Source organism: Cervus canadensis, chromosome 8 (assembly GCF_019320065.1).
Source record: "Cervus canadensis isolate Bull #8, Minnesota chromosome 8, ASM1932006v1, whole genome shotgun sequence".
NCBI lineage: Eukaryota > Metazoa > Chordata > Mammalia > Artiodactyla > Cervidae > Cervus > Cervus canadensis.
The window spans coordinates 41,330,551-41,345,215 of NC_057393.1; the positions used below are offsets into that span (position 1 = coordinate 41,330,551).

Genomic DNA, 14,665 nt, shown 5'->3' on the forward strand with positions numbered 1-14,665 from the left:
CTTTCTTGCAACTCTGTTTAACTAAATCTCATGGTATTAATGTTTACCTTCATTTCCCTTTTTACAGGATTTTTTGTGTATGTGCTTATCCTCGGGTGTCTAAGTGACAGGGCAATGCTGTTTCTTTATCATTCCTAATACAAGCAGTTACCCACTTCCTGCTGGTGAAGGTCAGGATTTAGAGTCCTGTGTAACTCTGCACCCCCACATCCACCAGCTTGCATGCATTCAGTGCCTTTTCCTTGCCTTCTTTCCCTCCTGAACCAGCCCACTACCAGAGTTAATGCTTCTTACTTTATCTCCCCAGTGTAGTTTTCTGTCTTTGATTTAACTGAATATTCAGTACTTACATTATTACAGTTTTGTAAATGCTATTCATAGCCTAGTCATATACTTTCCTATAATTACTTTTCCTTTTCAACACAATATTTTGTTTCCTACAGAGTTGGTAATTGCCTTGCTTTGTGTTCTGTTAGTTTTCTGTGTACTTACTTCTCCCACCCCCAACCCACATTATGACTCAGTCCAGCCCCAGGATTGGGTGTCCTGTTAGGGAGGGCTCCCTCTCTAGGCCGGAGCTCTCAATCCTCCCTTTTTTTTTTAGCATCCTAGCAAATCCCATTTCTTCTTTTTTATGTTTACTCCTTTGCTTTGTAGAGTGTATATTCTGTAATTTCCTGCAAGAAGAGTCATAGGTGGTAAACATTTTGAAATCTTATATATGTGAAATGACTTTAGTTTATCTATCCTTGATCTATTCTTTAAGTTTATGTTCAGTTAATAATAATGGGGCTTCCCTGGTGACTCAGTCGCGAAAGAATCTGCCTGCAGTGCAGGAGATGAGGGTTTGATCCCTGGGTCAGAAAGACCCACTGGAGAAGGGAAATGGAAACCCACTGCAGTATTCTTGCCTGGGGGATCCCATGGATTCCTGGCAGGCTGCAGGCTACAGTATACGGGGTGGCAAAAGAGTTGGACATGACTTAGCGACCACTACCACCACCACAGTTAATAATATGGCTGGGTATAGAATTCTAAGTTGAAAATCATTTTCCCTCAGAATTTGGAGGCATTTTTCTGAAGCCTTTTCTTTTCTATTACTGCTTTTGAAAAAGCCTGATTCTTGATCTTTCGTGTGAAGCTTGTTTTTGATCTCTGGCTGCTTTATGGTCTCTTGTTAACCCCAAGTTTCTGAAGTTCCTAACACAGCTGAGTTTAGCTGTGTAATCTGTTTGCTTCTATTGAGCTGGGCTTTCATTGATCCCTTGCAGTTTAGAAATCCATTTCCTCTATGTGATATGTTCAATATGATGTCCTTAACTAGAAATCTTGATCAATTTTTAAAAGGGAAATTATAATGAAACATGCTTCCCAGAGCCTGAAATATTATCATTTAAATGTCAAAAGGGGATTAGGGTCATTAAATTGGCTAAGCAGAATTTAAGAGAGTGCTGACAAACGTAGAATACAGACAGTCACGTATTTCATTTGCCAGAGCAAATAACAGCTTCAGTGAATAAGTTGTTCTTGCCATTGATTGCTCTAGTATCCAGTCTTTCAGAGAAAGATAGATTTATTTATAAACTTTTATTAAAAGGAAAAACATAGACTTCTATTTTTCTGGGCTACAAAATCACTGCAGGTGGTGAATGCAGCCATGAAATTAAAAGACGCTTACTCCTTGGAAGGAAAGTTATGACCAACCTAGACAGCATATTAAAAAGCAGAGACATTACTTTGCCAACAAAGGTCCGCCTAGTCAAGACTGTGGTTTTTCCAGTGGTCACGTATGGATGTAAGAGTTGGACTATAAAGAAAGCTGAGCGCCAAAGAATTGATGCTTTTGAACTGTGGTGTTGGAGAAGACTCTTGAGAGTCCCTTGGACTGCAAGGAGATCCAACCAGTGCATCCTGAAGATCAGTCCTGAGTGTTCTTTGGAAGGACTGATGTTGAAGCTGAAACTCCAATACTTAAGTCAGCTCTTCTCATCAGGTAGCTAATTTGAAAAGACCCTGATGCTGGGAAAGATTGAAGGCAGGAGGAGAAGGGGATGACAGAGGAATGAGATGGTTGGATGGCATCACCGACTCAATGGACATGAGTTTGGGTAGACTCATGGGAGTTATTGATGGAGAGGGAGGCCTTGCGTGCTACGGTCCATGGGGTCGCAAAGAGTCGGACACAACTGAGCAACTGAACTGCACTACCCATGTAATTTCAGAAGGTTGAAAGTACATTCTACTCAGTCCCTAGCTTTAGTTTGGTCCCCTAAAATCACATACCCCCCAAAATTCACTTATTTGACTTTCCAGTGTCCACCTGCTTTAGCTATTAAGTCAGCAGAACATTTATCCTCTAGGCCAAGGGTCCTCAACCTCTGCGATCTAGTGCCTGATGATCTGAGGTGGAGCTGATGTAATATAATAGAAATAACATGCACAATAAATGTAATGTGCTTGAATTATCCTGATACCATCCCTGGTCCAGGGAAAAATTGTCTTCTGTGAAATTGGTCCCTGATGCCAAAAAGGTTGGGGACTGCTGCCCTAAGCCAAGTGTGTGAAATAGATCTTTGAATTTTTCTCAGAGTTTTCCCCCCAAATGTCAGTTAAGGTGGTAAATCAGTCAATGTTTATCAATGTAAAGAAAAATACTTAGTAACTAACCATGACATGGTTGGATGGCATCACTAACTTGATGGACATGAGTTTGAGCAGGCTTCAGGAGTTGATGATGGACAGGGAAGCCTGGTGTGCTACAGTCCATGGGGTCGTGAAGTGGGACACTACTAAGCAACTGAACTGAACCATCTGCTAACACGTGCTGTAAAAAGAACTCACATCTAAGGAGAGCTCTGAAGCTGCATGCTTCACCTCTAGGCCCACAGTCTTCCGGGGGCCATCAGAACAGCAGTGAACGTTGAGCAGGCACACTTCATTAGGGGGCGTGGGGGGTTTTACACGTCCTAATGTAAATTTGTAAAGGAAAAACACTCCAGTGTCTCCTGTAGTCTCAAATCCCCTGCTGAATAGTTCTATAACTAGGTGTATGGGCTTTTACCTCCAAACAAGCAAGTGTCTCTCTATAAGTCCATTTTGGCACTGTCTACCTGGAAATAGCATCAGATCCCACAGGTTAAAGGCTCAGTCTCACACCAAATGCCTCCCCCTCCCCACCCCCCACCCCTCGACTTCAGAATGCTAATTGCTGGTTCAGACTGTTGCCTGTACTGCTTATCGGCTAGCTGTAAATTGGAGGTTCCTATGACCCCCTCCTTGGAGTCGGTTAATTTGCTAGAGCTTCTCACAGAACTCAGGAAAACATTTTACTTACCAGTTGAGCAGTTTTATTATAAAAGAGTATAACTTAGGACCAGTCACATGGACGAGACATGTAGGGTAAGGTATATGGGAAGGAGTGTGTACTGCACTCCCCACATCTTCACATGTTCACCAGCCTAGAAACTCTCCAAACCCCATCCTTTTAGATGTCTGTGGAGGCTTCATTATATAGCCATGGTTGATTAAATCACTGGCCGTTGGTGATTCACTCAGCCCCCAGCGTCTTTCCCCTCCTTGGAGGTGGGAGGAAGTGGGAATGAAATTCTAACCCTCTAGTCACCTGGTTGGTTCTCCTGGCAATCACCCCCTATCTTTCGGGACTTTCCGAAAGTCACTTTAAACTCAGGAACATGAACCCAGGTGTGGTTGAAAGGGGCTTTTATGAATAACAAAAGACTCCTTTGACTTCCCAGATGGCACTAGTGGTAAAGAACCCACCTGCCAATACAGGAGACGTAGGAGATGCAGGCTTGATCCCTGGGTCAGGAAGATCCCCTGGAGGAGGGCATGGCAACCCGCTCCAGTATTCTTGCCTGGAGAATTCCATGGACAGAGAAGCCTGGCGAGCTGAGGTTCACAGGGTTGCAGAGAATCGGACATGACTAACGTGACTGAGCACGCATGCAGACACCTTTATCTCATCTCTCTTAGGAAGTTGCAAAGGCTGTAGGAGCTCTATGCCAGGAACAGGGATGAAGATCAAATATATATTTCTTACTATAAATCACAGTATGATAAAACTTAATTCTGAACACAAGTTGTAATCATGGCATACTTGTATGTGGGTTAGTAATGAGTCTGATTTCCTCTTCTCCCACCAGCTTTTTGGAGACTGGGAAGCCCAGCTGCGGAGGATAATGAAACTCATCGCTGGCGGCGGCCTGTCCATCACAGGCTCCCACAACATGTGTGGAGACTACCTGTACAGTGGCCACACGGTCATGCTCACACTCACCTACCTATTCATCAAAGAGTGTAAGTCTGGAGCAGCCTTCTGTGAGAATTTCCTCACCTGCTGTTTCCCATGGTTTCTGGAAAGTCCACAGGAGCAAGATGGAATCTCGGGAGGGCAACCCCTCATCTCACTAGCGTGCTCACACCCAGCAGGCACCCAGAGAAATACATGTCACAAGTACCTGTACTTCTCGGGGGAAGTGTCTCATTTCCTTAGCTGTCAGCTGTGGTATCAGGGAGTTTTATGACTGCTAGAAGGAGCCAGAAGGGAGGAGACAAAATTCCAGGCCTGGCTGGATGATGGTAGATGTTGTGTTCACTTGGCAGCCATTTTTCAGGCACTGGGCGCTGTACCATCTGCTCTAAAGAAGCGCATGGGGATTGGTGGTGTCTCTTCCCTCAGACAAGCTCTGGTCTCAGGGAAACTAAATGATGCAGACATTAAATGGGAAATTTCTTTTAAAAATGTACTTAAAATATTTTATTATGAAACATACAAAAAATAATATTACAGGTACCCCTGTATGCTGCTCAGATTTAATATAAGTATTTGTCATAGCTGTTTCAGATGACCCTTGTCAAAGCAAAGGAAATATATACTAATATATATTTCTTGTTATTAATATATATTAATATAATTATAACAGGTATTATTAATATATAATAATAACATATTAATATATATCTAAAGTTTTTCATTCCTGCCCCCTCCCGTTTTCCTCTGTTATTTCTCAGGTGTATTTTAGTCCTTTCTCTACTTGTAGAAAATTCCATTGTCCTCAATATTCTACCGTTAGAAATAGTCTCAGTGAGCTTTATCTGGGCAGTTCCCATGAAGAGCAACAAGAGAAACCAGGCTGTGGGTATCACAGAGGAGGGACACCCTTTGCATTCTGGAGGTATTTGAGAGCCTGTGGCACCTGTTGGAACATCAGTGTGGTTGGAATTCAGAGAGGTGGTAATAATGAGAATTGAAAAGTGAACTGCTGAGTAGGAACCAGATTGTAAAACAGGCCTTGAGTCACAAGAAGGAGTCTGAATTTGCATTCTGACAGACATGAGGTGCCCATTGAGAGGCTGTAACCACTGGGGCGGTGTCATCCAACTTGTCCTTTAGAGAGGGAGAAACCACTCCTGTAATGATTCACAGGATGGATTGGGGAGGGCAGAGCAAGAGTTAGCAGTCTGGCTGCCGCTATAGTCCAGGAAAGAGATGGGAGTGGCCCAAGCTATCAGGATGACATTGGTGTGGAGAGAAGTGGGGGAAACTGGGAGAAATTCACAAAAAGGAGTCTGCAGGTAACAGGATTGATTGTGGGGGTGCAGGGGACAGGTGATGGACTGAAGGGTGAAAGCCCAATTTTGGTCTTAAAAAAACTGGGATGGGGAACACAGGAAGAGAAGAGAAGATGTACTTTGGGCCGCTGAGTGAGAAGAGAGACCATAGGTGCTCTGCTTGTTCTTAGTAAGTGACCAGATAGAGTGGATTCGAGCAGTGTCTGTTCGGAACTGTCAGGGCCTGACCTGGCCCTGGCACTGGAGTGTAACTGGGCATGGGAAATGGGCACAGAACAGGCCTAACGTCAGCAGCCCTGGGAGCCAGCAGCCTGCTGCTGGTTGGTCCCTGAAATACTTCAATGGGATTAAGCTTTATTCTTGAAGATGAGACTGTAAACCAAGTTGGATGACGTGGGTCACAAACTGATTCTGAATCCTGGTGCTATCACTTACTCACTCTGTGACCTTGGGAAAAACCTCTGATCTCTATAAGTCTTAGTTTCCTCATCCTTAGAATCAGGTACTGATAGCTCCTTCATGGCTTTCCCAGTGGCTCAGCAGATAAAAAAATCTACCTGCCAGTTCAGGAGACACAGATTCAGTCCCTGGGTCCAGAAGATCCCCTGGAGGAGGAAATGGCAACCCACTCCAGTATTCTTGCCTGAGAAATCCCATGGACAGAGGAGCCTGGCGGGCTACGTCCATGGGGACCGAAGAGTCAGAGACGACGGAGCAGCTAAGTCACACACACAACGCCTTCATCAGTGAGGGAGAGGTGAAAATTAAAGCAGATGGCATATGGGGACAGTAATAGAGGAGCTGGGAGAGTGAACAGCAGCTTCTCTTTGTTGTTGTATTGTGATGGTATCAAATACAACTCTTCCTGGAAAGGGAACATGGAGCCCTGTACACACACTAAGACCTCTGCCCCAACCCCTGACCATGCCATTTAAAACTGCAAATGTCCCTCCCTTCACCGTCTCTGCTGCTAATCCCGCTTTATCTTAAATTCAGAGCATTTAACACCTTCTAACATAGAGTATAGGTTACTTGATTATAATTATTATTTATTGTCTCTTTTCATTGCTGGGAAGCGATGTCCCCACAAAGGCAGGCTCTTTGCCTGTGACCTTAGTTGATCCCAAGATCTAGTGACTAGATCTTGTCCTGGCTACATTGTAGATGCTTAATAAATAGAGGGTAAATGAATGACTGATACTTGGACCCCCTGAAAATCCTATAAAAGGCTAAACTGTCTTCCCCAGGGTGAGGAGGGTAGATCACATTCAGACAACATTTTTGCCTCACGTATCAGATCCTCTGAAGCCCATTCATGGAGAGTACATGGTAGAAGGGCCTACACCAGTAGAGATTCTGAGTCTCCTATCAAGTGACTTCCCAGACACTGTCCTGCCCTTGGGAGTGGACCTGGGCTAGAATTCCTGGTCACTTGGATTCTCTTATTTGTATTTGAGAAATGGACACCTCAAAGACTTAAAAAGTAGCATATGGTTGCAGAGCTGGGAAAGCAAATAGAGTGGTTGTATCAATTATAGTTGTCTAGTCTGTGTATAAGGATCCATAGACCAAAAGGTATTGATTTTTGTACAGAGCATTAACCCCATATTATTTCCAGGTAAATTTAATTATCAATAGACAGTTTTGTTTTTAATGGAGTGTGATGCATTAACCTGTCCTTGTTTGTCCTTTGAAACTGTATTTATGATTATATGGGTCAAGTAATAATCACATATAAATTACTGTGGCTAATAAAATCACTTGATGAAATAAGCTGCTTCCCTTCTAACCTTGGTTACATGGACGCCAAAGCCCTTGGATTTGCCACCCTAAGCAATCTGTTTTCAGAAGGAAAGATCCAAGGTAATTGGATTCAGAATGAATAGTTGAGGCGTGGTTGGGTGCCCTTCGTCATACTTGACTAATAGTACTCTTCTTGCAAATTTCTCCTTTGCAGATTCCCCTCGACGACTGTGGTGGTACCACTGGATCTGCTGGCTTCTCAGCGTGGTGGGAATCTTCTGTATTCTCTTAGCGCATGACCACTACACTGTGGACGTGGTGGTGGCATACTACATCACCACAAGACTCTTCTGGTGGTACCACACTATGGCCAATCAGCAAGTGAGTTTTTCTCCTCCTTTGGTGTTAACTCCTAATGCTCTTGACTAGCTGTTGCTGGTGTGGCAACAGGGGGAGTCAACTGAGACTATATTGTCTCCTGATCCACTTCTGAATCAAAGCTGAACCAGAAATGTGTTTCTATAATGACATAGGAGATGGCATCCTTCTAGAACAAGTATCACATTCTCATCGTCCCTGAAAAATACATTTTTAAGCTGTGCCCACCTCTTGCTTGATCTTGCATTCCTACCTTGTTTTCCATCTTGGGCCCCTCACCAGCTTAATACTTAACACTTAATTAAGTCTTTCCATTTTCATCATAGGAGAGTAACTAAAGCACTAATTGAAGTATTTATTTATAGACAAGAGACTTAAGTAAGCCACACGTTTTCCATGTACTCCTGGCATTGGAGTTGTTTCTCTGCTAGAGAAACAGGTGTGGTCTGGTTTGCAGTTGGTTACAGAGTGTAGAATGGTGGTGTGCGTGTGAACCTGAGGCCATAAAGGTGATCAGGGGCTGGATCTGGGGGCCTTTGTGGATTTCAATATGGAAAATATTTGAACCTAAAGTGAAAAATTATGAGAATCATGTGTATGTTCCTATCGGGGCTGAAACAATCAGTTGTTCTTCCTGACTCGGTTTTCTCTTTCTGTGTTCTCTTAGGTGCTAAAAGAAGCTTCCCAGATGAACCTCCTGGCCAGAGTGTGGTGGTACAGGCCATTTCAGTACTTTGAAAAGAATGTCCAAGGAATTGTACCTCGATCTTACCATTGGCCCTTCCCCTGGCCGGTAATCCACCTTGGTAGGCAAGTTAAATACAGCCGACTGGTAAATGACACATAACAGCTCTACATGGTGGAGAAAAGAGGAACTGTCCGAAGTGCTAAGAACTCCATGAGAGAAGATGCCATAAAATAAACAACTCCCCTAATCCTATTATCTTTCAACAATTACCTTGACTTAACCTATTGAGTTACCTGGTCAGCACTGTGATCTTTTTTTCTCTCCAAAGGACCTGCGTTGGACAACAATAAAGAAAACTCAACCTATCATACACTGTACACATTTCCTGTTCATAAGTTTGGGATTTACATAATCTGCGACCACCATGTTCCTTTGTATATGATGCAACAGCATAAATGTAAGCTTTTATATCATCAGTTCTGGTCTTTCCAGTTACATCTGGAAATAAAGCGTATTATTTTCTTGGGAAAACATACTTTTCATATCTCTTGCCCCAAAGATTGGGCTGTAAGCCATTTTCTAGCAAATGTCTCTATGAAGGTTTCTTAAGTACCTGAATGGGGTTCGATTCTGAAATCTTTCTACCTGTTGCACCGATATTCAAATAAAAATGACAGACACAGGAAGGTTTGGTAACTTTGGGTTTTGTAAAAATCAGCAGAGACAGTGTGTCAAAAAGTGCAAAAAAAAAAAAAAAGATTCTGTTATAAAGTGATTTTCTAAGTATTTCCTAACTTTATTTTTCAAAATGATGTTATGAAAACCAAATTTAAAAATTTTTACATGTCAGAGAACAGAGAGTTAAAATTTAAAAATGCTTCTTGGGAGAGAAATTTGTCTATGTTTCTAGTGCCTTTCTTGTCTTGATTGTATGGTCAGTAGGCAATCTTCAATGTTTTTATTTAAAATAAATATTCCATGAAAATATAAATGTATGTATACACTACTAAATTTTGCATTTATAGCTAAATTCAATCAGAAGACTGTTTATGGTTCTCAAACTGCTATGATTTAAAGAATGGGGGAATTAATTGGAAAGTCAGAGCCTGTTCCCATATTGTGAGCAGGTGGCGATGACATGTACCACTTCAATTATTTTACCATCTATTTGGTAGTTCGATTTTAACTATACAATGAAAACAGCCATGAATACTTTGTTTTTAAAAAGAGAGTTTTGAAAATGATCACTTAACTAAAACTTGAAAGCTATAAATTAGTTCTCCATACTCTCATGACAATTTTGTTGGTGAACAACAAAAAAGAGATCTATTTCTTTAAAATATATTTGTGCAGGAACTGCATGTAGTTCTAAGTTTTACTCCTAACAGAAGTATGTTTGGGGAAGTATTCTATTCTATACTTGCCAATGTGGAGAACAAAATAGTTTTTTAAGGATGAAGAAGTATATATATCCATTCTGTATTTTATGTGCAGCAGAATTATCTTCCGTAGGGTTTTTTGTGTATTCACAAGGTGATATTTGTATTGTAAACAATAATGGTGAAGGAAATAAAAAGGCTTTTAAAATTTTGTTTGTTTTAAATCTTTGTAAAGTTATTATTCCAGAGAGTATACTGATTATCTTAACAGCTTACCTAGATCATAAATTAATCAAGATGCACTTTTTAATAAAAACTGATACTTAAAGAAATGTCTGCTCTTTCTAATGTGTTCACATTCTTCACAAGAGTCATAAATGAAATCCTTGAAGCAAGATGTAGAAACAAGTTTTGGCATTTCCTCAGAGTTTGTTTGAGAGACGGCCTTTATAATCATGTTTCTTTTCCCTTGAGATTCCTTGAAATGTACTCTAAACTTCAGTATAACCTCTACAGATAGCATGTATTTTTAAAAACATAAGAAAAGACTCACAGCTAAGTTCAAATTGCAGACCACTGTTTACCAATAATTTTCAATTCTCCAGTTCTCAATCAAGTCGCTTACTTCCCCCCCGCCCCCCATAACTGAAAGTAATATAAGTTTTTCAGTTTAGATGGAAAGGGAAAGTAAATTCCAAAATGAGAAATACGGTCATAGTACTTTGAGAACCAATGGTAAGAAAAACTTTTTAAAGAGAAAAAAAATATGTTATTCTTGATGTGGGAAAAAAATGAGGATGTTAACTGTGGAAACCTGTTCATGTGAAGGGAAGCTGTTGTCTTAACCTGGGAAGCTACAACTGTAATACTAGAAAGATTTCCTGCGTGGGACCAGATGCCGTATTTTAAAAAGGTAAGTAACTTGAATGATGAAAATGAATTCTTGACATATGCTAAAAACAGCATTTTTTCCCCTAAATCAAAAGTTATATTAAAAAAAATCATTACTTTAAGTTTACCTACTACATTTGTACCAAGAAGTTCCCTTAATGGTTGTACTTCATGCCTGGCTGCGTAGAATCATGAATTGACGTATCTTGTGGCTCTCAAGTTTGCAACTTTCAGGTAGAAAAAGAGAAATCTTATGTTCTGGAGAATTGTACTACACTTGATAATGACTGCCAGAATGAGGACATGTGCTTTTCTGTGCTTTGGTTTAGTAAACCAGAGCCCTGGACCATAGCTTCTTTATCTAACACTCTAAGAGTTAGGCAATTCTCAAGCATTATCTTGTTAACCCTTACAGCACCACAAGGTTCCTTATTAACCCCATTTTATGGAGGTTGATTTAAGTAAGTTTAATAACTTTCCCAAGGGCATGCAACTCTCCACCCACATACTGTGAGCTTTCATAAATTCAGCAAGAGTCCACAGTGAGAGAAATCTGACTGTGGTGGTCAAGCTAAGCAGAGTGACTTACTGTGAACCAAGTACCAGGAACTTCACACTCTGAGGTAGAGAGACTCATTTTGCCAGTTTCTGATTGTTGTATTTGTTTTATTTGTATCCCAAGCAAAAACCAAAATTGATAAATATGACAAGTATCTCAAAATTATAAATATTGTGTAAAATGAGAGTGCCTGCTAGCTTTTTTTTTGTTTAATTTTTATTAGAGTATAGTTGATTTATAATGTTGTTTCAGGTGTACCATAAAGTGAATCAGTTTTACATGTATTCACTCTTTTTTAGATTCTTTTCCCACATAGGTCCTTATATAGAGCCTATGGAGTAGAGTTGCCTGTAGAATACAGTAAGTCCTTACTAGTTACCTATCTTATATCTGTATATGTCAATCCCAATCTCCCAGTTTCTCTTATCTCTCCTCTGGTAACCATAAGTTTGTTTTTTCGACATCTGTGACTGTTTCTGTTTTGTAAGTAAGTTCACTTGTACCACATTTTTAGATTCCACATATAAGCAATATCATCTATTTGTCTTCCTCTGACTTCCTTCACTCCATATGACAATCTGTAGGCCCATCCATGTTGCTACAAATGGCATTATTTCATTCTTTTTTATGGGTGAGTAGTATTCCATTGTATATATGTACCATATTCTTTATCCATTCCTCTGTCCTCTGTGGATAATAATTTAGGTTGTTTCTGTGTCTTGACATTGTAAATAGTGCTACTGTGAATGCTGGGGTGCATGTATCTTTTTGAATTATGGTTTTCTCCAGATACATAACCAGGAGTGGGATTGTTGGATGATATGGTAGTTCTGTATTTAGTTTTTTAAGGAACCCCCATACTGTTCTCCTTAGTGGTTGTACCAATTTACATCCCACCAACAGTGTAGGAGGGTTCCCTTTTCTTCACACCCTCTCTAATATTTATTGTTCGTAGATTTTTTTTGATGATGGCCTTTCTGACCTACTTGAAGTGAAACCTCATTGTAGTTTTGATTTGCATTTCTCTAATAATTAATGATGTTGAGCACTTTTCATGTGCTTTTTGGCCAGCCATGTCTTCTTTGGAGAAATGCCTATTTAGATCTTCTGCCCATTTTTTGAGTGAAGGTTTTTTGTTTTTTTTTTTTAGCTGCATGAGCTGTTTGAGATTAATCCCTTGTTGGTTGCTTTGTTTGTAAATATTTTCTCCCATTCTGTGGGTTGTCTTTTCATTTTGTTTATGGTTTCCTTTGCTGTGCAAAAACTTTTAATTAGGTCTCATTTGTTTGCTTTTATTTTCATTATAGTAGGATGTGGTTCCAAAAAGATGTGCTGTGATTTATGTCAAAGAATCTGCTTTTACTTTCCTCTAAGAGTTTTATAGTGTCTGACCTTACATTTAGGTCTTTAATCCATTTTGAGTTGGTTTTTGTGCATGGTGTTAGAGAATATTCTAATTTCATCCTCTTACATGTAACTGTCCAGTTTTCCCAGCACCACTTACTGAAAAGACTTGTCTTTTCTCCGTTGTATGTTCTTGCCTCCTTTGTCAGCCTGCTAACACTAATTTGACCACCACTATACAAAAAGTCAGGTTTTCAATTAACTGGGAAATGGGATGTGCTCCTTGGAGCCCTTCATATTGACAGACTTTTTCTCTTTTTGGTGGGGAAACTCGTTTTGAGCAAATCAAAGCTGCTGTCTTGAAATTCTGCTTATCAGCATCTTCACATTCTTGTCTGTCTGCTGGCCCAGAGAGCAAATAAGCAGAAACTTAAACAATGCCTGCCTTCAGAGGGCCCAGACTCCAGCTCCCACAGGAGGGCAGAGATGGGCATGATGAGTGAGAGCTGGACTAAGTGAGGGGAAGTGACAAGGAAGAAGGCTGGAGTTGGGCCCCAGAGGATGTAGATGGTTCAGAGAGTGGCTGAGGTGGCAGCATTCCAGCAAGGCACAGAGGACGTTGCGAATGGCTCTGGTTTGCTCTTGGTGAGAAGAATGAAGTGAGGATTTATGTAAGAGTTCCTATTTATCGTGTGTTTCAGAAATCCTGTTAATTCTTGAGCCCTGATGTGGCACAATGGTATGGTTTAGCCTCAAATGATTGAGAAAATACACGCTTATGAATTAGAAACGTCCTCAAGAGAATTTGTGGTTTATTAATCACAATAGCATATATGGACTGTTTGGTCAATGGGAATAGTACTTATTTATAAGAGCCATTATTCCATTAACACATCAAGGTTTTTGTGTGTAAAGATTTGAGGATCTCTTGAGACTTCTTGGGGAAAGCTTACCCCAGAGATTATAAGGCAGAGTTCAGTGAAATAGGCAGAGTCTTTTTTTTTTTTTTCCAAAGTTTAGCAACAACAAAAAAAAGGAGTGCAGATCCAGAGGCCTGTGTAACCTGCAGTGTCATGGTTTCTGAGTCAAAGGTGTGTGGCTACAAGGAGCAGGAATGGCATTTCAGCTAAGGGTAAAGAAAGGCTCCAACACCCAAGAGGAGCCAACCCAGGGTCCCCTCTTAACCCCATGGTGGCCCAGAACCACACAAATGTTGATGTTTTGTTCTTAGGTGTACACATACTAGGGCTGTTTTCGTTTTGTTAGAGAACTGACCCCTTTATTATTTTTTTTTTGAGTTTTTTATTTTGTATTGGGGTGCAGCTGATGGGCAATGTTGTTATAGTTCCAGGTGAACAGCCATACATATACAGGTATCCATTCTCCCCCAAAGTCCCCTCCCATCCAGGCTGCCACATAACATTGAGCAGAGTTCCATATGCTATAGAGTAGGTCCTTGTTGGTTATCCATTGTAAATATAGCAGTGTGTACATGTCCATCCCAGACTCCCTAACTGTCCCTTCCCCCTGGCAACTATAAGTTTGTTTTCTAAGTCTGCGAGTCTCTCTTTTTGTTTTGTGAATTCATTTGTGTCATTTCTTTTTTAGATTCCACTTAGAAGGGATGTCATACAGTATTTCTCCTTCTCCGACTGATTTCACTCAGTATGACACTCGGTTCATCCATGTTGCTGCAGATGGCATTGTTTCATTCTTTATAATGACTGAGTAATATTCCATTGTATATATGTACCACATATTCCTTATCCATTCCTCTGTCAGTGGACATTAAGGTTGCTTCCATGTCTTGGCTGTTGTAAACAGTGCTGCAATGAATATTGGTCACCCCTTTGTTATATCATCTGTCATCTCTCTGTTTATTTGTTCAGTCTCCCAGTCATGTCCGACTCTTTGTGACCCCATGGACTGCAGCATGCCAGGCCTCCTTGTGCCTCACTGTCTCCCAGAGTTTGCCCAGTTCATGTCTATTGCATAGGTGATGCCATCCAGCCGTCTCTATCTTTATTCCTGATCATTTTTGTTGTTGTGAAGTCTGTTTTGTCTGAAATTAAGATAATTTAAGATAACTGA

The 14,665-nt window shown here is 40.7% G+C and overlaps 1 protein-coding gene across 14 annotated transcripts in view; it reads left to right on the forward strand.

The window, feature by feature from the left end:
- Nucleotides 1-9,991, forward strand: part of SGMS1 (sphingomyelin synthase 1) — a 322,655-nt gene extending 312,664 nt beyond the window's left edge. For all 14 annotated transcript variants that reach the window (XM_043476108.1, XM_043476111.1, XM_043476109.1 and 11 more), the window contains 3 exons: nucleotides 4,164-4,317; nucleotides 7,550-7,716; nucleotides 8,381-9,991. In XM_043476108.1, the coding sequence (XP_043332043.1) occupies nucleotides 4,164-4,317; nucleotides 7,550-7,716; nucleotides 8,381-8,560 (501 nt within the window). In that variant the 3' untranslated portion in view covers nucleotides 8,561-9,991. The remainder of the gene's footprint in view (nucleotides 1-4,163; nucleotides 4,318-7,549; nucleotides 7,717-8,380) is intronic.
- Nucleotides 9,992-14,665: the final 4,674 nt, after the last annotated feature.